The sequence below is a fragment of the Halichoeres trimaculatus genome, unplaced genomic scaffold (assembly GCF_033239565.1).
Source record: "Halichoeres trimaculatus isolate MK-OKI-2021-1 unplaced genomic scaffold, fHalTri1.1 fHalTri1_scaffold_10, whole genome shotgun sequence".
NCBI classification, from domain to species: domain Eukaryota; kingdom Metazoa; phylum Chordata; class Actinopteri; order Labriformes; family Labridae; genus Halichoeres; species Halichoeres trimaculatus.
Window position 1 is genome coordinate 7,023,276 of NW_027437187.1, and position 21,320 is coordinate 7,044,595.

A 21,320-nucleotide genomic window follows, 5' to 3' on the forward strand; every position below is an offset into this window, starting at 1 on the left:
CATAATTGTGAATTAATCCAGGGAGTAAAGGGTTAAGTGTGTTTTACTGCCCAGAATAGCAATTTGGTGCGTGTTTTAGCTCCCAAGAGGGCACTTAAGCTCCCACTTTTCAAGAATGAGGCCAGGGCAAATGGCCTAGCAGTTTAGATCTACCCTATAGGCTGTGTTATGGTATCAGCAGGAATGTGACACCCAGAAATCAGAAGCATGAGATCCGCGTGAGAGAAGGCATGAAGCTTTTATGCTTTTTAACACCCCCTGCGGAGTCCATTGGTGTCCATTCCCAAACTGCAGGGGGCAGTGTATCACAAACGTACGTCTACCAGAGTACTAAACGAGAGTCAAAGAAGTTTTTGCTTACAACATAACAAATCTGTCCCAGAGATTTTTCCAGGTTCTTTTGACCGATTTCTTTTCACTGCCGAGAGTGGCCTGCAATTTCACACCATTAACTATTAACCACAGTTATCACGGTGATCTCAGATTTGCCCCCCAGGGGATGGCCTAAGTTCAGATCCAGCCTGTGGCCTGCTTCACACATGCCATTACAAACTTGTTTCCCCCTTGTTTCCTATTTTATCCAGTGTAATATCTTCTCTGTTTAAAGGCCAAAAAGATAAAAAAAATAACTTCAACAAAAAAAAACACTGCTGCATAGCAGAAGGGTTATAGGGTACAGTCCTCATATGTTTTTTTTGTTCTGTTTTCTTTGTTTTACCACTTGTCTTTCCTGTTTTTTTTTTTGTTTGTTTTTGTTTTTTTTTGCAGTTTTTCCGCCTTCTGTGTGTCTACTTTAGTTTCACCTCCTGCCCTTTTTGATTGCATTCATTAGTTTTACCTGTCTTATCCCACACCTGTGTTGATTCACCGTGCGTGTAGAATGTCTCTGGTTGTTCAGGACCTCCCTCGATACTATCAGTGCATTCTGATTTGGCCAAAATGTAGCATGTTGAGTGTAGAAAAAGTGCAAAACTGCAGTTTTTATTAAAAAAATATGTGGATGTACTACAGTTACTGCTACTGTTTCAGGATCTCAGCAATCGGCAAGGTGAATCTGAAACCACCAACTACATTCTGCTCTACATCTGGTCTGTTGGATCTGTTTCATGTTTTTTAGCTCTAGATGTGACGCTCAATGCAAAACCAATTATGTGGCACCAACTTGTGGCTTTAAAAATAAAGCATTGATTTCTATGGGCTTTCACAGATATGCATTACTTCATTGTGTACAGTTGTGGTGAAATTACCCTTTCCCCGAAAAAAAACTATTATTATTTTTTTTCATTTTTTTTTTTTTAAATGTCCCACGTGCTGTTAAACAGACCAGATTTTTAAGCCTTAGGATTCCAATTCTGCCAGCAGGCTCCAAATACCACTTATTTCGAAATGACTGGCATTCACGAACTATTTGTCCAATTCAAAAGAAAGAAAAAACAAACAATCAAAAATGGTGTAAATCATCAGTTTCAAGTCCCAGAGAGTATCTGAATGTATCACAAGTAATGTTAACAACATGTCCAATAGACCGCAGAAGAGGGACAAAAATATCAACATCAACACTTTGATTATCCCGTCTTGGTTTATAAAGCTTTAATAGTTTGTAATGATCTCAGAATAGCTACTGAAATTTAACAAGGTTATACTACTCAGAAGCCATTGTTGAGTGTCATCTGGCTTTAGTCATGCTTGTCCTGAGCCCATGGGGGTGTAGGATTTTAAATTAAAGTGAAAAATGAGTCCACAGTGGGTAAAGACAAATTTCCTACATCAAAATTTATAGATTCTTTGAATGAAGTACCAAACCAGTATTTTTCTCATGTTTATTGGGCTTAAGGGTATCTGAAAGTGTGAAGTATATACTAAGTCTTATTTCTCATTTTTTCAAAGGATAAAATTATAAACTTCAGTTCAAGTTTTTTCTTTCTCTGTAAAGACTAATGGCTTCTTTTTTTTTTATACTGCATGACAGACATAACTAAGTTACATCAGCCTAAAGTGGTGGTTGTCCTGAATCTATTAGAGGTGCAGAACTTCACTTAGCAGAGAAAAATGAAAAAAAAAAACAGTGACAGAAACAAAAAATCACTAGAAACTGCTTGGTTATAAGGGTTACAGCTTTTCAAACATGCTAGTTTTGTTTTAGATACGCACAAAACACAATGATTTCACATTTAAAAAAAAAAAACCTGAGACTACCAGGGTCACAGTTATCAGCCAGCTGTGTGTCATTTTTGCTGGATTAGCATGCAGTTATCTGTCAGCTTCATTTGCTTTCCGAAACTGAAAACCAGTGGCGTATATTCCAAAATTGTATTATTCATGTTATATGTAGTGACTGCTGAGCAGTTTGGCTTGTTACATGCTTTTTTAGATTTTTGTTGAGGATTTCTTTGTTTTGCATTTTAAATTTTGTGTGATTAATCTATTTATTTGTACTGGGCTTCTCCCTCCTTAGCTGTTTAAAGCGACAATACCTTCCTTTTGGGGTTGATTTAGCAGAAACTTAGAAAAATCCCTTGTGAAGTACATCAGCTGCTTTACAATGGAGCACTTACATTTAGATTTTCTTGGCAGATATCAAAATAAACATCATAACATAAACCACCTTTCCAGCTACTAGAGATAAGATAAATTTACTCACCATCTTTGTCAGCTCTTCTGAATATCTGTGAAAGGAAAAGACATCACAGCAGTTAGTATCACCACAGGTATCTGCTTGCAACAGCCTTTTCTTTCTGTGCCAGAGTTTCATTCAGAGCACTTACATAAGAAATTTATACCTCGATGTCTCATTCAGCTCCAGAAAACAGTTTAAGAGCTTTGGCTTCATTATACATAGAAAGATTACAAGGATTATCCCTGAATGAATAAGCACTTATTCTCTACTTTGTCACTGAAAGTTTGGTTTCAGGTATGAAAAGATGATGGACTCAAACTGTAAGATTTAACGGTGCCAACTCATCCAAAATTATGTCTCTGAATAAATGAAACTTTCTCTGTGAGTTAACCCTGTGCTCAAGATTGAGCTGATCATGATCCTGGAAGGTAACTTCTATGATAGTTTTCTTTGTCAGATGCTGAAGAGTGGGTATCCTGCTTCATGAATTTAAAGCAACAGCACTAAGGAACTCCAAACTGATTCCTAAGCATTAAAGGGACGGACCTCAAACACCAAGGTCTGCTCATAGATCTGCCCCAGACAGGCCTCCAGAGGGCTGACCAATCAGAGGGATGGGGGTTTGTGGAGTGGGGAGCCTTGAAAAGACAGCAGCTAAAACTAAAATAAAGGTTGTCTGACAAAAATGTTAATGTGGGGGAGTACCACAAGGACAGAATAAAAACTTAAAAACACGATACCCCCTCTTTAAACGTGGAACCATCATATGGATCCGATGTGGAGTCTGTCAGATAGATATTCTTTTCCACCCAGAAAAGGGAAGAGAGGGAGCTCACCTCAAAAACTCTTTAAATACTGTTAGACTCCATACTGAGAATTTTACACACAGTACTATTTAAGATTTGGACCTAGAGTCTACTGCTCCTCTGTAAAAGATCTGGTTTGATTGAAGACCAATCAAACCAGATCTTGTGACAGCTCACAAAGACCTTTCTCTGTCAACAGGAGGGACTTGAACTTGGACCCTGGGACTTGGCACATGGTGGTGGCTGCAGTGAACAGCTGTTCATAGTCATTTTCTCCAATGAACTCTACAGTGAAACTGCATCTCAGCCCCCAGAGTGCTCTTTGCTGCTCTTCGTTGTAAGTGCAAGTCAAATGACTGAAGTGGACTACAGCAAGACATTTGGCCTGGAGTCAGGTGCACAATGCTGTGATGATGTGACTCTTAACAAGGCGTATGTTTGTTTTGGAAATGAATGGAGATCAGATCTTCTACTTTTTTTATGTTAAAGACAACTTTTTACAGGGTGCAACGCAACAAGGTAGGGTATTAATCAAGGAGCTATGGTCTGAAACGAGCAATCTTTGTCAGTTCATACAGTGGTTTCATAGCCAGCACTACTGTAGCTCTACTGACAGCCCTGTGCTCTAAGACATGTCTGTAATGTGTAACGTTAGTGAATCCTGGTTATGTCCTGCCAGTCATCTACCAAGCAGAGCTAACGTAACCTCACTCTTCATTTTATTGATAGACTCTCAAGTTTGAACAGACCACTGCAGAATAACTGCTGACTGTGGGTTGGAATCAACATTATCACAAATAGTTTAGCTCCTGTGTCAGCCTTTAGCTCAGGCTGTATCACTCTCCTGTTTATCTTTCTTCTGCTCTTCTGTCCTTTTTCTGTCTGGCAGTTGGGCTCCAGTGTCCACCATCACTACAAAATTAATCACAGAAATCGTTTTCAGCAGAGAAAGACACAGATCTCTCCTCTCTGCTAAACTTTGTCACACTGTAAAAAGTTATTTTGTATATCTGTTGTTTTACCATATAATTTTAAGTCAGGCTGACAAAAGATTACTGAAGTTGTTTTGATAACATAATTTGGAGTTGGCATCATCTCAACAACAAATAGTTTTCAACTTAAAAATCTATGTCCACATAAATCTTTTTCTTGTTGTTGTTGTTGTGATGGTGTTTTGTAAGCGTGAGTGAGGAAGAAACACAGTGGATATGAGACCCTGCTTTTTACAATGCATTTGCTATTTATGCTAATAAATGAGATGTGTTGATGTGTTAGGATTAGGACAGGCTACGTCATTCCCATGGGGCATAAACAGCTGCTCTGTGCCATTAAGAACACAGACTGTCTGTAACCTCTGTACAACATCCTAATGCACAGTAGTGTCTTTTATTCACTGTGCTCCCTCCTCACTCACGGTTACAAAACGCCATCAAAACAAAACTTACTTTGTTGTAAAAAATTGATGAATTAGGTTCATCCAACATCTTTTGCAGTTCTCTTCACCTTTTTTTCTAGTTTAAATTATTTGACACTTTATGTTTTCACTTAACTCGGTTAAAGCGACAAGATGACTAAAGTGAGTTAAGTCAACAATTCTTTTTTACAGTGCAGCCGGCGTGGCGTTGTCATAGAGACCTAAATGTGAATCAGTCTGGTCCTGCTCGACCTGATCAAGAAGCTAAGAAGTAGCATTTAGGAATAACCAATATTGGTGCTGATAATGTCATTTTAAAGTGTGAATTACTATCAGGCGTACATCTAGAAGAGAGACTTTTTCAAGATCACTTTAAAAAAAAATCTCACAGTTTCATACTTTTAAAGTACTTAAGAGAGCAATTGCTGGTTTTGATGTAATGCTAATTTTTGTCATGTGTCATAGAAAACTGAAGACTGTGAAGTCTTTGACGGGTGATTGAACAAATCACACAAGGTCTGTAGCATGATTTTGACTTAAAGCTGTAGTAATCACCAGCTGCAGTATCTATTTACAGATGGTGCTGATGTTGAGGTTGGTTTGAGCGTGAAGAACTAAGAGACACATGAAGTACAAGTACAGTCCCCTTACTCTGAAAGTCCAACGCTAGTTTAGTTGGTGCATTCATAAAGTGACTGCAGCCCTCTGAATGAGCCAAAATGAAGTCACTAGCTGCTGAAACACACAACATTTCAAATGACAAGCTGTTCAGCATTGTTCTGTTCTCCAGCTGCACCCCAGGGTGCACTCAACTCAGTAGAAAACAGCCAACGCCAGAGCTGCTGGAGACAGACAAGCCTGGAAGAGGTGGGAGAGTGTTGCAGTCCAGAGGAGGCTTGTGTAAATGTGTGTGTGTGAGTGTGTAAGAAGTTGTAACTGAAATACATTAGAAGAAATAGAGGCAGAAGAGGAAAGAAGCAGAGACCGACAGAACAAACTGAAGCAGAAGAGAGAAACAGACACAGAGGGAGGAGGGGGTGTTGCATCCATCTCCTGACCTTATTAAGAATGGATGTTTTTTCTCTGCCTGGCTGGGAGGCAGGGGAGGTGGGGGAGGAGGGGGTGGAGAGGAAAGGAGGAGAAGAAGCTGGGGCACAGGATGATAAAGTTGAAGGAAAGGAAAGAAAGAAGCATCAGGGCTGAACAAGAAGCAAGGACAGACTGTGTAATGAGGGGGACGCTTCTTGCACACACGCACATCAACACACACAAGCATGCAATTTCTCCAATCCCTCTGGTGTGGACACTTTCAGGGCGGTAATGATGCTGGGGTCAATGATATTGAAAAATGGCAAAAACGATTGAGATTTCAAAGTTCAAGCCAATGCAGAAAGTGAGGTGTACAGAAATGCCAGAAAGCACTCCCTGCTGATACCAGGAGGCTCAGCTTTGCACTGTGCATCTAACGACCAGTAAAAGCATACGTCTTCCTATGGGCATCGTTAGTTAGAATCAGCAGTTTAAAAATAAGCAAAATCAAATATTTTCAACTCCTGAACAAATCAGTTAGAAGTCATCCTACTGATCTTTCAGGAAACACCTCCTGATATACAGAGTACACCAAGGAGCAGCATTAAACAGTATGACTGTGTCCATATATGACCGTAATAGAATAACAACTCCCAAGTCACACATCAGAAACAGCTCCAAGAACCATGGTTGGTCCTGACTCAAAGCTCATGAAATTCTCTGCAGCGTATCCATCTGAACACAGCTCTGTCTCCAGCTCGGGGAAGACAACCAGCACCCCCTTCTTTTTATGTCAGGGTGTGCTGAAACAGAACTTAGTTGTGGATTTTTACCCTGTGAAATCAGCATCCCCTGATCCCAGGGGAACGATTGGAAGTGGGACAATGGAGAAAATTGACCCAGTAGTATTGATGGACTGACCTACATTGATTTAACTGCTCATTTGGTACTCGGAGGGTAACACACTTAATGATGCAGAAATGTTTTTCACTGCCTCCAAATGAGATAACACATGAGGCCGGATTTCTCAAATCCCATGATCAATATGAGATATGGGAGAGAGATGCTTCCATTAATAATTCAAGTGTAGTGAGGAAAAAACTGTCTGAGACTTTCTTATTACCAATCTCACTGATGCTGCTCCTGCTGTTTTACTTAGAGTGTTGCTGCTCTGCGTCTGAACCGGGTGCGTCGGACTTTCTCTGGACTAAATCAAAAGTCTTCGGTGGACACACACCTGTACCGTGACGTCCTTGTTGGCACCGAGTGATCAGACCAAGTTTAACGTGCTGTAGGAGGTTTTCACGAGGAGGCAGAAAAAAAGAAAAGTGGGGGTTTTGACTTCTGGTTGAGGCTAAGTGTGCGGAAGGTATGTCAAATGGTCAGTGACCTGCAGGTTTGCCGAATCGTGAGATATCCAGGAGGACCCAGGGTACTGCGAAGCACTACATGTGAGCCTTGACACTAAACTGTGCGTAATTGCGCACTGCACCGGTTCCTACGCTCTACTCAGAGGATGTCTTTATCCCGAGCACCCTCCCACCAAAAACCTGTCAGGCTAATCACTGCCCGGTGGTTCTCCATACTCACATCCAATATAACGGAGATGCCTCTCCGCGGTTCCGGGGCGAAGAACTGCTCCTGAGCCACGGCCACCTCCTCCTTGCTGGAGGCGTACTCCCGGCTGGAGATGTTCTTGTTGTCGCTCATTTTGGTGACGATCCAGCGGACGAGCCCGTCGATTCCACCGGGCTGGGCGCCGCTGTTTCCGGACTGCGCTGCCGTCGCGGACTCGCTGTCCTGACTGGCTACGGGTTTCGGCTGCTCGCGGCTTTCTTGGGCTCGAAGTTTGGCTTGCTCTTTGTTAAGCAGTTTGTGGACTCCGTCCCTACAGTAGCGCGCTGCCTGCTCACACATCCTTTTGCTGCGGAGCGCTCATGCTGCGCTCTATGGGGGAGAGAGAGAGCTGCCCCCTCCCCCGTTACATCACAGCACCAACCCCAAAGCACACCCACCCATCCTACACAGCCTTCATACCCTGAGCAAAGTATGCAACGCATTATTTATGTCAACTCTGTGAGGACTGGTATTTCTCAGATTGTGAGTTAAAGCCGCCTCTGTCTTAAATCATGCTGTAAACAGGACAACACAAGTATTCCACATCGATATGGAGGACTGTTCAGGTCCTAGATTTGGTTTTAGTAATCATTATTTCCCAGATACATGACAGACTCGTTTTGGAGGCCACTCAGGATCATCTGAAACGAATATAACGCGTGTCTTCAGCTTTACGCTTATCCATTCCCCAGTTTCTGAAAAGTGAAAGTTCTGGTCATCGTAAGTGCTGCATACAGTCACAGCACAGCAGGCAGCATGTGTAGACCGACAGGAATGTGTGGCTTTCCCCAAGGAGAGGAGCTCAGATGTTTCAGGGAGTACGAGGAGAATTTAACTTCTTATTTGGAATATTAAGGTGTAATTTTTCATGAACGACCGTTTCCCTCAGCCATGCCAACGTCCAGGGGACGCAGAGAGTCACACTCGAATGTGTTCGAAGTGGTTTAGAAAAATAACGCCCGAGTGAGAAGTTTGCACATGAACAAGCAGGACTCAGGGATGACCATAATTCAGATCGGTGAGGTACACCATGTGGAGCAACATTACTACACATCACTTTGACACGACTGCCCCCTTGTGGAAGCTTGTGGGCATTATAATAGGTTTGACTCACTCTTACATGGAATTGGAGACGAATTCCATATCATCACTGTCAACACATGTAGCCTAAATTCAGCTCAAGTTAAACTGTAAAGGAAGCAATCTAAGTGGCTGCTTATTTCTGACATGAACAATATTCATTCGCAAATTTGACTCAAAATGCAGGGTTTGTTTCGGAAACCCTTACCTTTGGGGATGTTTGCTTGGAAATGTGCTCTTTGAAGGGGAAAATTGGCTGAGGCAAAACAAAACATTATTTACAAACTATTTATAAATCTTGAAATTGCCAGATCCTTTGTAGTCGAAGCACTTATTGTTCAGCTTGTTTCATGCCACCTGGTGTTACACTGTGTAAATGGAAATACAAAGATGTTCTCAGTGTCAAGATACCCCTTTATGAACAGTGGACCTTCACACTGTAAAAATGAAAACATAAAATTATTGGCCTGAAAATGTTTTTTTAGTCAGGCAAACATGAAATGTTTTGTTGTGTTGAAAACAAGGTAAAAGCAGTTATTTCAACTACCTTTTTATAAGTTTGTTGTGTAAAGTTGGTCTCATATAAAAAACTTAGGTTGGCAGAACTTAAAATTGTAGGTTTGAGGCTATGACTAAATTCTATGAGTTGGCTCAGAAAGAACGGGGTTTCCAACTCAAGACTGCAGGGGTCTTTCACTGCACTTTCAAGTTCCCACATGGTCTGCCATTTTGTCTTTGCACCTGCACTGGGTGGATGTTGTCCCCATAAAGTTGAGTATTTTTTTTGAGTATTTATTAAAATCCAGCTTTGCAGTTGGTAAGTAATTTTAACTTGATTGCTGATTAATGAAACCTTATTTTTTGTTAGTTTAAGACGGCATGGTTAATTCAGATATGTTAGCCACCTTGAACATTAATTAGCTACCATGCTAGTGGTTGACTGTGCTGTAATGAGGCGCTGCTTCACCAAACCACTAACCCGGGTGAGGAGGTGTTTTTAAAGTGATACTCCTGGATGGAACAAGTTGGGTCCTATCACAAGGTTTAGGGCAGAAATTACCCCTACAGCAGTGTTTTTGTGCAGCAGAAGCCCAGAGCACTCACACCAAACACCCCCTCCCTGCTCCTCTGCCGGTTTCCTCTGCACTCAGACGGGGCCATATTTTATTTGACCAAAAACACAAATAAACGGACTCCCATCAAAAAAATCTGATATCAGTCTGTATTCACATTTTATTTAGAGAATTTATAGCGCGTTACTTTCACAAATAATTACTCATCTTCACCTCATTGCAGCATAATTCAATTGGTGGCGCAGTTGGATAGTGTGCTCTGGCAGGGTTCAGTAGGTTGTAGATTCAAACCCAGCTCTGGGTGATAAGTAGTGATGTATGAAGTAGTAACAACTAGTTTTTTTGTGTGTGTTTGTGCAACTCAAAATTTTAAGTTACGTTACTCATTAATAAGTTATTTCGACAAAAACCTATTTGTTTGTTCAAACTTAACATTTTTAGTTGGACTCAAAACTCAAAAATTCTGTGGAGACTGTTGCCTTGAAATTTTAAGTTGACCCAACTTTTTTATTTTTACAGTACAGTTACCTTCATTTTGTCTTAGTTTAGCATCTCTAAATTTTAAATATTTTGAGCTGCAGTCACTCTCCTCAGCCTGGTTTTGTGATATACAGTATCATTCAACCAATCAATCAATCAATCAACTATTAAATTATTCATGTAAAGTTGGATAATATATCCTGAGACTCCTTGACCCATTCATTTCAATGGGGTGTTCCTCAATGGTACAGTGTTGCTTTCAGGCAACATTCAGACATGAAATCTTATCAAAAGAAAGAAAAAAAAGAAGGAAAGAAAAGTTGTTACGCTATAATCAATCAGCTTTGAATCATACACCACTTTTTGACCAATTTTAATGTCATGTAAAACTTTACAGTAGGTGAGACCAGGGGCAGTTGCAACGTTTTTGACCTTTTTGTCTCTAACTTTTAACCCAGTGTCTTCAAACTGCTGTAAAAACTAGCTGCAAGTGTCTCCAAATAAATGTCTTAGAATATGTCTGTGCAACACAAACAGAAATTGCACGGCTTCATCTCAAAAACAATGAGTGGAATTTTAAAACTGACCTCATAGTCCAGGTCAGTTGTAAGAAACCTTGTGGTAAAATGTAGCGAGATGAATTAAAGACCATGACAATGGCTTAAGAAATTGATTTTGTTTTTCCACACTTTTAAACAAAATGCTGTGATTCTGCAGAGTAAAGGATTGAAATCTATAATGCCATACATATCATATTTGAATCATAAGGTTCAAAGACCTCTATCTCTTAGGAAATTTGAGTAAAATCTACCATGTGTATTTTAGTTACAACAACAAATGTTATTAATTTGAAATAACTTAAAGATAACATGTACATTAAGAGTAAATAAATTATCTAGATCTAGATAAAGATATTGCGTGCAACTGCTAAAATAAATAAAATTGGGTTAATTCAACAAAACATTTTTTTCAGTGTGGAAGGCCACCTGGCCAACCAGGTTGCAAGGCTAGTATGAAAGAAGGCACCACTGTGAGACCAGGTCCTTGCTCCTAAAAGTTGTGATCCCAGAAGCATTGCAAGTCAGAGCACGTCTTACTGCATCAGGCCCAGCACAAGTTTGAATGGAGTGCTGGCTGCTGCATTCATGCTATAGTACCTGGTATAAAGTGTATGGGGTTGACCAAGAGGCTGCTGCACAATTTCCAGATAGAGGGACACCTCGCCATAAGGCCCATATGACGGTAGGGTCCGGTGTGAATTGTGCACACCCCTGCTGGGGCTGGCCTGCCTGCCATCTTACATGCTTGTTGAATGGCATCCACAACCCAATGGGAATGCCAGGCCTTTGAGACTGGTTGTCCAAGGTAATTAGGTTCGTACACTGGTGGGGCAACCGTAACCTTGCAGAGAAGATAGACCTGCCTGATCCAGGTTCTGAAATCCTGCAGATCCACCTTGCCAGGCTCTATTGACCAACAAATTCACGGGATCTGCAGGAGTGACGAGCAGACTTGACGTCAGTAGAGTTTCATACTTATCAGCGTCCCTTTCATTCTTAAGTTAACATTAACAAAAACGGCAGCGGTCGTCTAACGCCATATTTAAAGCTGTTTCTCGCGTTCCTGTAGTTGTTCGTCTGTTGTTCCTCAGCACATAAGCTACGTCTTACCGTGGCTTGATGTGCCTTTGTGGGGTGCGGAGGTATTGCAAGGGGAGTGCAGCAAGGCGACAGTTAAATGTAGGCCCAGGCGATAAACTCAGTTTTGCTTCGTTGGCGATTTTAAAAGAGATAAATTCAAATCTTTCTCCCCTATTGCAGAACTTTTATACCACAGCTGACTCTGCATGTGTGCGGCATGATTGAGCAGTTCACTGACAAAACAACAGAAACTAGAAATTCATAAAAATGATCTTGTGCATCCTTGACACCCAGCACCTTGACAGACATTCTTACTGTACATTCAGACCAGAAGAGTCAAATTCGCTTGTCGACACTCTGGCACTCACCGCACACTCACCGTGTGGCCGTACTCTCCAAAAGGGGAACTGTGCAGCAATTGTGCCTGAGCACTGCACAGTCTGGATGGCCAGCGTGCCATCTGGCAGAGCTTTGGAGCTGAATTTCCCTTTCAAAACACAGTCTTCACTCATTTCTGCTTGTCAACCACAATGTTATGTTTGTGCTGTAGCAATTCCTGATTTCTCAATCTACGGGGCGGGCCAAGAGTCATACACAGAATGTGTGTGCGTTAATCGGCGTCAAGCTAGCGTCATTAAGAGAATTTTGAGTTGACGTTATTGCGTCAATTTTTGCTCATTTATCATAAACCTTGAACTTTTTCTTGTAGTCGTTGAGAATTTAGACATAAAAAAGAAAAGTTTCTATTTTGAACAATCACACAAAACACCAATTTGTTTTATTTGTGTTCTATTATTTTTGTAACTTTATAGAAGGAAGGGGCAGCTGGCCTAAAGTTTTATTATATGCAATTTTTTTAATTTGACAGTCTTATTTCTAGTACAGTAACTATGCTTTTATTTATTTGGGTTGAATAAATCATACATTCCTTTGGGACTTGGTTTGGTGATCAGAGGATCGCTGCTTCATGCCCAGGCGTGGACCAAGATAGGGAATTGGGCTGATAGCTGGGAAGGTGTTGGCTTACGTTCCTGAGCGCTGCCTGGTGCCCTTGAGCAAGGCACCAAAACCCCCAACTGCTCTGGTGTGCAACAAGAGTCCAGCACCATCACTCTGACCTCTTTAATCGTTGCAGGTTTCTGTGCAAAAAAAAGTGCTGTTTGTGCATGTGTGTGAAAATATAGCATGATATAGTGTGTAAAAACAGAATTTTCCTCAAGGGGATTAATAGAGTATATCTTCTTCTTCTTTAAAATGAATCACGAGACACCCCAAGATTCACATTCCCAGTAAACTGTACTTCAGCAGCTCTTTGTGTTTGTAGTGTTAATGTAGAGAGAAGGAGATTCTTCCTCCTACACTAAACACAGACTCACTGAAGAACCAGGAGACCACAACCTAAACCCAAATCCAGGATAGAGAGGTTCAGTGAAAGTGGTCTTGAAGGTGTGGAGGTGGATCAGCGTGTCAGAGGAGACTCTGTAGAAGGACAGAGTGCCAGCAGGACAGTCCACATACACTGCTACTCTGTCAGAGGCAGAGGACGAGGACAGAGGAAAGACTGTTTCTCTGTTATTGTGACGGACAGAGTAACCTTCATCAGAGCAGATCAGACTCCAGGACTGATCATTAAAGCCAAACCCACAGTCATCACTGACTTCTTTCCTGCTGATTCCTCTGTAACTCACTGATATATGAACCCTTCCTCTCCACTGGACCTTCCAGTAACAGCGACCAGTCAGACCATCTCTACACAGCAACTGAGGACAGTAGTCAAATCTGTCTGGATGATCAGGATATGACTGATCCTCTCCCACACATGTCACCTTCCTGTTGTTTTCAGACAATCTGAGGTCTCTGTTTGCCGTGTTTGGGTCTAGAGTGAGTTCACAGAAATCTGATGGAGAGAAAAAGACACAACACAGCAGCAGTTTATCATCAGACACACCTGAAGGCTTCATTGTTTGTGAGCTGACAGTCTGCTGTTTGCTCATCAGGAGTCAAGCTGATTCCATACTTACACTTCTTCAGACCAGGTTTTAACCACTGCTGTCCACCATGGTCCACCCTGGAGGAAGAAACACAGTCAGAGTGATTTTCTGTCCAACATGAGTCCTAACTGCTGCTCAACATGAAGCAGTGATCCTCAGTTTGTCCCTGTGACAGAGAAACAGGCTGAAACTCCTCTGAACCAACTGTCTCCATCACTCTGTCCCTTTTCTGACAGTGTGGAGATCCTGGGAGGAAAAGAAGAACAAAGAGCTGCAACAAAAGCTGCCAATTGGAACAATGGATCTCAACACTGTCAGTAGTTGCTGAGAAAGTTTCAGTTTGGACCAAAGTGTTTGACTGATTGACGTTTCCACCTTAAGAGCCATGCTGCTATCAGAGCTACAACAAGAACGTCTCTACACTGTTAAAAAAAATATAAAAAAAGTATTTTTACAGGAAATGGTCAGTAATTTTTAACAGATTTTTCCTGTTTCCTTACAAAACTACAAAATGCTAGTAAATGTATAGATATTTTCACTAATTTTTGAGCTGTGTTTTTTGACACAGTCAAAAACAAATACATTAAAAAAATCAAAATTTTACAGCAATTAACTCTTGATTTCTAATGTATTTTCTTTGTTTTTCAAAAGAATACGAAATATAAAATTACAGAAATCTGTAAAATGACATTCTGGATATTTTCTTTTTGGTATTATGCCAATAATGGTGCAGAGCTGAGCCCTGTACCCTCCTCACTCATAGTTGCAATTCATGAGAAAAACTGTAAAAAAAATAATAAAATAAAATAAATAAATAAATAAAAAAAGAAAGTATCAGCACTGGTAGCAAAGTTCCTACAAAGATGCCGTAAAATTACAGTCAAACACTGTAAAAATGCAAAAACTATGTAAAATAACTGTAACAATACAGGACTGCGCTGTAAAAAAAAAAAAAAAAAAAAAAAAAACTTAAAAAAATGGTAAAAGCACTGGCAGCAAAGTTTCAAGACAAATACCAAAAAATTCAAGGCAAAAATGATAAAAACATGGAACAACATACAAATACCGTAAAATTACAGTCAAATGCTGTAACATAAACCTACGTTAAATAACTGTACAAATACAGGAATGAATTGTTTTTTGACTAGACACAAATGTTAGAAAAACAAATATCTCCCAACAGAACACACTGCCCTTCTCCTAAAAACACTTTACTCTCATGCATCACTGGTCATTTCGTACTTCCTCAGTTTTTGCCCTTAATTTTACTATTTTCTTTGTATTTCAGAGCTATACAGAGGGCACAGCATGTTTGTGCTCCACGACGCGAATTGGCTATCTGTGCTCCAAGGCACAGACCAGTTGTTTGTACTCCAGGGGTGCTGGCTGTCTGTGCTCCACCGGGCAGGCTGGCTGTCAGTACTCCTTTGTACGGACCCTGTACCCAGTGTTTTTTATGTGGTGTGTTATTTTTGATAAATGAGATGTGTTGATGATCTTTGCTATGTTGGTCAATTTTTAATAACGATGTTATTTGAACTACACAGCCAGTCCATGCAGAGTTGCACAGGCAGCATGTTCCCCCCAATGCAATACTTTAATGTTCAGCAGAGTCTTATATCCTCTGTGTCCTCCTCACTCACAGTTTCAAAACACCATCACAACAAAAAGTATTTTGCTGTAAAATAATGGTATTTTTCTGCAGAACTCTTTGTATTGTCACTATATTGAAGGTGTTTGACCATAATAACTTAGGAAAAATATGTTGAGTGATGGTATTTTTCTGTGAAATTACATATTAATACTGTAAATCTGGAGACATTTATCTTTGGTTTTACTTACGGAATATGGTTTCATACATTACAAATTTGTAATTGTACATAGGAAAAATAGCATTTTCACAGGAAATGACTGTAGATTCATTTGACTGTTACCTAGAATAAACAATTATTACCATAAAATTACAGATTAACTATGAATATATGTGATTTGGATGTGTTTTGACTGAATTTATATGTTATTTTACAGTATAACTGACATTTATAAACTATGAATGACTTTGTTTTACTTTATTTTGACTGTAAAATCTAGTCCTGTATTTTTACAGTTATTTCATGTACCCATGTTTTTTACAGAGTCTGACTGTAATTTTACTGCATTTGTCTGGAGACTTTGCTGCCAGTGCATTTACCATGTTTTTACAGACTTTGTTTTTACAATATACAGCCCAGATTAAGAGGTTTCTATTCACTGTAAACCTGGATAAGTTGAGTTTACTTGAAAAATGCTTGTAAACCAGTTACCTTAAAAAAACAAAGTAATGAAATAAGTTACTTTAACTTAACATCTTAAGTAGTTACGATTATTATGGGGAATCCACTGAATGTTTTTAATCAAATAAACCTGATGATTATTTGTTACAAATTAAAATAAGTAAGGTAAAAAAAAATGTTGCATATCACTGTAAAACATAATAAGTAAACCTCAGTCAAAACTGAAAGATGTGATATCAATAAATTTGTCTTTTGAATTAAGTAAATGTAATAGTAAAAAATTGAAGCAGATCTGAAGAACTAAATTAAACAACATTTTAAAGTACAGCTGGGTCACATATCCACAGTGTTCCCTCCTCGCTCATGGTTACAAATGCCTTCACAACAAAAATCTACTCCAATTTCATAACTTTAGTAACTGTGAGTGAGGAGGGAAGGCATTAAATATGAGACCCTGCTGTACTAAGAAATATTGTTCTTCAGGGGGCACAGGTTGTCTGAGCCCCACGGCACTGACTGATGGTCTGTGCTCCATAGCACAGGGTCTTGTACCTATTCATTTTGCAGTGTGGGCCTAATTTTTAATTTATTAACAAATGAAATGTCTGACTGGACTATCATGCCGATTTTGTATTCTAGACGCAGACAGTGGTCTTAGTGATTCCTGATTCAGGGCTAATCAGTCCTCAGGGGAGGAGTAAATCAAACCAGATCTTTTTGTTTTGAAATAAGATGTTTTCTTTCTCTTATTCAGTCTTTGAGTTATTGTTGTCTGGCTATACCTTAGTGAGTCCAGTCTGCAGAGTGGATCCTCCAGTCCAGCATACAGCAAGTCCAGTCCTGAGTCTCCTGGATGGTTGTAGCTCAGGTCCAGCTCTCTCAGACAGGAGGGGTTGGAGCTCAGAGCTGAGGCCAGAGAAGCACAGCCTCTCTCTGTGATCAGACATCCTGACAGACTGAGGTTAGAGAATATAATCAGACAGTGAGTAAAGGTGTACTAGTTTGACCACTTTCATTAATATAACCTTAAACCTGACCTGAGAGTTTCCAGTTTACATTGTGGACTCTTCAGACCAGCAGACAGCAGCTCCACTCCTGAATCCTGCAGGTCGTTGTTACTCAGGTCCAGGTCTCTCAGACAGGAGGACTGTGAGCTGAGGACTGAGGACAGAGCTTCACAGCTTCTCTCTGACAGGTTACATCCACTCAGCCTGGAGAAGAATCAGTGTTTAGCACAGACTCAATGTTTCATGAACAACATGTTTTTAATCTGTCATTGATCCACCTACACAGCTTTGTTGGAGGCTTTGATCACTGGCAGCAGCCTCAGAAGAGTCTCCTCTGAAGCAGAGTATTTCTTCAGGTCAAACAGGTCCAGATCTTTGTCTGAGGACAGTAAGATGAAGACCAGAGCTGACCACTGAGCAGGAGACAGTCGATCTGTGGAGAGACGTCCTGATCTCAGGGACTGTTGGATCTGCTCCTCTAGAGAACGATCATTCAGTTCATTCAGACAGTGGAACAGGTTGATGCTTTTCTCTGCAGACACATCCTCACTGAGCTTCTTCTTGATGAACTGGACTGTTTCCTGATTGGTCTGTGAGTCACTTCCTGTCTGTGTCAGCAGACCTCTCAGGAGACTCTGATTGGTCTGCAGAGAGAGACCCAGGAGGAAGCGCAGGAACAAGTCCAGGTGTCCGTTTGGACTCTGAAAGGCCTTGTCCACAACACTCTGATGGAGCTGTGTCAGTTTAGGTTTGACTCTAAAGGTTTTAGAGATAGAGGATGCTGTTTGTTGTTTTTCCATCAGGTTGAGACCAGACTTGGTGAAGGTCAGATGGACGTGAACAGCAGCCAGAAACTCCTGAACGCTCAGATGGATGAAGCAGAACACCTTGTCCTGGTACAGTCCTCTCTCCTCTCTAAAGATCTGTGTGAACACTCCTGAGTACACTGAGGCTGCTCTGATGTCGATGCCACACTCTGTCAGGTCTGATTCATAGAAGATCAGGTTTCCTTTCTGCAGCTGCTCAAAAGCCAGTTTTCCCAGAGACTCAATCATCTTCCTGCTCTCTGGACTCCAGAGAGGATCAGTCTCAGCTCCTCCATCATACTTGATGCTCTTCAGTTTGGACTGAACCACCAGGAAGTGGATGTACATTTGAGTCAGGGTCCTGGGCAGCTGCCCCCCTTCTCTGGTCTTCAGCAGGTCCTCCAGAACTGTAGCAGTGATCCAGCAGAAGACCGGGATGTGGCACATGATGTGGAGGCTTCTGGAGGTCTTGATGTGGGAGATGATGGTGCTGGTCTGCTCCTCATCTCTGGATCTCTTCCTGAAGTACTCCTCTTTCTGAAGGTCACTGAACCCTCTGACCTCTGTCACCATGTCAACACACTCAGGAGGGATCTGATTGGCTGCTGCAGGTCGTGTGGTTATCCAGAGGCGAGCAGAGGGAAGCAGGTTCCCCCTGATGAGGTTTGTCAGCAGCACATCCACTGAGGTGGACTCTGTACCATCAGTCAGGACCTGGTTGTTGTGGAAGTCCAGAGGAAGTCGACACTCATCCAGACCGTCAAAGATGAAGAGGACCTGGAACTCTCCAAACCTGCAGAGTCCTGCTTCTTTGGTTTGAGGAAAGAAGTGATGAACCAGTTCCACCAAGCTGAACTTTCTCTCCTTCAGCACATTCAGCTCTCTGAAAGAGAATGGAAATGTGAACTGGATGTCCTGGTTGGTTTTGTCTTCAGCCCAGTCCAGAGTGAACTTCTGTGTTAAGACTGTTTTCCCGATGCCAGCCACTCCCTTTGTCAGCACTCTTCTGATTGGTTCCTGTCTTCCAGGTGGGCCTTTAAAGATGTCTTCAGGTCTGATGGTAGTTTCTGCTCCGTCTGGTGTCCTGGATGCTGCTTCAATCTGTCTGACCTCATGTTCCTCATTGACCTCTCCAGTCCCTCCCTCTGTGATGTAGAGCTCTGTGTAGATCTGGTTCAGAAGGGTTGGGTTTCCTGCTTTAGCGATCCCCTCAAACACACACTGGAACTTCTCCTTCAGCTCAGACTTCACTTTACGTCTGCACTCTGCAGCATCAGTTCCTGAAAGAAGAAAACAGAAATGTAATGAATGATGTGAAGCTACAATCAGTCTGAGGAGTTTCAACTTTCAGACATCAGGATGGGTTTGATTTGGCTCCTCTTTGAAATCTCCTCAGCTCATCAGTTGTGAACAGTTTGTCACAGCTCATAGATGTGATAGAAATGTGAGCATCATATTCAGAGCAGAGTTTGAAATGTAAACCTCTCCCATGTTGTTTCCATTTCCTCTTTCCATCATGTTAAATGTGTTCAAATCCTCTTACTGCTCTGCAGACAGTCAGCCAGCTCCTCCTGCTTCATTCTCCTCAGGAAGTGCAGAGTGATCTTCAGGAACGCCTCTCTGCTCCTCCTCTGCTCTTCATCCTCATCCTCCCTCGGACTCTCAAAGTATTCTGGGTAATCTGGACTCAGAGCTCTCTGGATCTTCTTCAGCTCCCTCTTTACAAAGCTGATGATGTTCTCCTGGAGCAGCTGGAACAGAAGAAAATGTCAGGTTGAACTTGTAGAAGGTCAGATCAGATCATGTGTGACAGACAGAAAGCCTGCTGGTCTGCAGAGTCCAGCATGGAGGCTGGATCACAAAGCTGCTCCACCTCTTCGTCTGTGGATGCTCCTGTCTTCTAGAAACCAAGTTTCTATGAAATGAACCTGATGTTGGAGAAATCTCCTGGTGTGCTTTCATCTAGAAAAAGTCTGCAGTGACTTTAGAGCTGATGTGTTTCTTAGAATGAAGCTGAAAGCAGCAGCTGTCATTAACATGAAGCAAAGTCTTTGTGTTGTTTAAAGCTCAAACTGGACTCAGATTGTCAACTCTGCTCTCTGCTGACAAAGTCTGAGTCTGTGTGAGATCAGCATCCAGCATGACCTCTGACCTGTGAGTGTGAGCAGCTCAGAAATGTGTGGCTTCATTCAATCAGTCAAACACTGAGTGTGAAGAGAATTCAGGCAGAGATGATGTTTGCAGTGTGATCGGGAAACTCTTCAGAAAGCTCAAACAGAATGAGTGTGTGCTTTGATTCTCAGGAGGAGTTGTGTTTGTACATTTACACACCATCAGTATGGAGTCATCCAGCTGTGTGTGATGCTGCTGTGCAGACTGACCAATGGGAGCCTCTGATCTCTGAACTCTGTGGAACAAACAGAAGATCATGGAGTGTTTCTAACAGAGTGACACACAGTGTTCATGTGATAGACTCTATCTGCTGGATCCTCCTACAAACACAGGACACACATGAAGAGACATGCTGAGTCCAGGTCTTTCTGCCTCCAGTCCTGTTTACTGCTGTTGGATCCTGATAGAAACACAAAGACTGAAACATATTCACCTTCACAGAGAAAACACCAACCACAGTTGGGATCAAATGTTTCACACACAACAACAGGAAGTTACCTTTGAAACACTCACCTTTCATCAACACAAGTCTCTGAAGATCTGAACACAAAGCGGTCATCCATTGACTGATCGCTCTTTAAGGACACGCAGCTGGGTTCAGGTCCAGGAGAGTCTGGTCTCTGGTTTCCAACCCTGACAGAATCACAAACATTGATGAATAAACATGAACATGAATTTTCAAAAAAAAAAAAAAAAAAAAAAAAGCCGAGACAGATGATTACTTTGGTACGACTAACGAGAAGGGACATGTATGAGAGAATAAAGTCATAAATTTATCAGAACGTCATAAACTTATGAGCGTCATTGCAGTATTTTGTCGGCAGAAGTGATATTACGCTCCATTTATTTAGACAAGTTATTGATCTTTAAACACTAAATTAAAGCTGTAAGCAGCATACTTATGTCCGGTTGTTCTATGGTCAGTTGGTGTAAAACTGTCTGTCCACTTGTTGATCTCCACCATCCATTCAAGCTGGGAGTCGTTTCCCATCCATCAAGCTGATGAAAATAAGTTTAAAAATGTGTTTTCGTGGTGAACTTCCTCATGTAGCTTATCAAACCAGTGTACTCAGCAGTGCTTTTGCAGTCAAAATGCACACGCAGCCATTGGTGCAGTAAAGGGGTCCTTAAACTAACGACAGTGTTGAGCTGATGTGACAAAAGATGAAGTAATTCATTGTTTGTGAAGCCTACACTGAAGAATAATTTTACAAGATGCTCCAAGTTTCTCATTTTTGTACATGTGGCTGCTGCTCTCCTCATAGCCAAGCTACAAATTTAAATAACAAGTTTGTTCTTGTAAATTTATGATTTT

The 21,320-nt window shown here is 41.3% G+C and overlaps 3 protein-coding genes across 3 annotated transcripts in view; all 3 read right to left on the reverse strand.

Moving 5' to 3' along the window:
* necab2 (N-terminal EF-hand calcium binding protein 2) overlaps positions 1-7,787 on the reverse strand; it is a 206,806-nt gene extending 199,019 nt beyond the window's left edge. The window contains exons 1-2 of the mRNA XM_074677014.1: positions 7,457-7,787; positions 2,642-2,666 (exon numbers count right to left, since the gene is read on the reverse strand). Coding sequence (XP_074533115.1) covers positions 2,642-2,666; positions 7,457-7,783 — 352 coding nt within the window. The 5' untranslated portion in view covers positions 7,784-7,787. The remainder of the gene's footprint in view (positions 1-2,641; positions 2,667-7,456) is intronic.
* Positions 7,788-13,111: 5,324 nt separating this feature from the next.
* Positions 13,112-20,528, reverse strand: LOC141796038 (NLR family CARD domain-containing protein 3-like). The gene is made up of 8 exons (XM_074676906.1): positions 20,519-20,528; positions 20,165-20,240; positions 19,377-19,584; positions 17,310-19,113; positions 17,058-17,231; positions 16,803-16,976; positions 13,778-13,824; positions 13,112-13,653 (listed from the first exon to the last, which is right to left on the reverse strand). Exons 2-8 carry the CDS (start codon positions 20,165-20,167, stop codon positions 13,112-13,114), a joined length of 2,952 nt encoding a protein of 983 aa, XP_074533007.1. The 5' UTR covers positions 20,168-20,240; positions 20,519-20,528.
* The window catches only part of LOC141796179 (NACHT, LRR and PYD domains-containing protein 12-like), a 600,880-nt gene continuing 599,854 nt past the window's right edge, over positions 20,295-21,320 (reverse strand). Inside the window, exons 17-18 of the mRNA XM_074677154.1 lie at positions 20,519-20,638; positions 20,295-20,325 (exon numbers count right to left, since the gene is read on the reverse strand). Of these exons, the coding sequence (XP_074533255.1) occupies positions 20,295-20,325; positions 20,519-20,638 (151 nt within the window). The remainder of the gene's footprint in view (positions 20,326-20,518; positions 20,639-21,320) is intronic.

Coding starts and splice junctions, on each gene's coding strand:
- LOC141796038 (XM_074676906.1), bottom strand. Junction 16,977..17,057: donor TGTAAACTGGAAACTCTCAG/GTCAGGTTTAAG, acceptor CTCTAACCTCAG/TCTGTCAGGATGTCTGATCA. Junction 13,825..16,802: donor TGCAGACTGGACTCACTAAG/GTATAGCCAGAC, acceptor TTCTTCCTCCAG/GGTGGACCATGGTGGACAGC.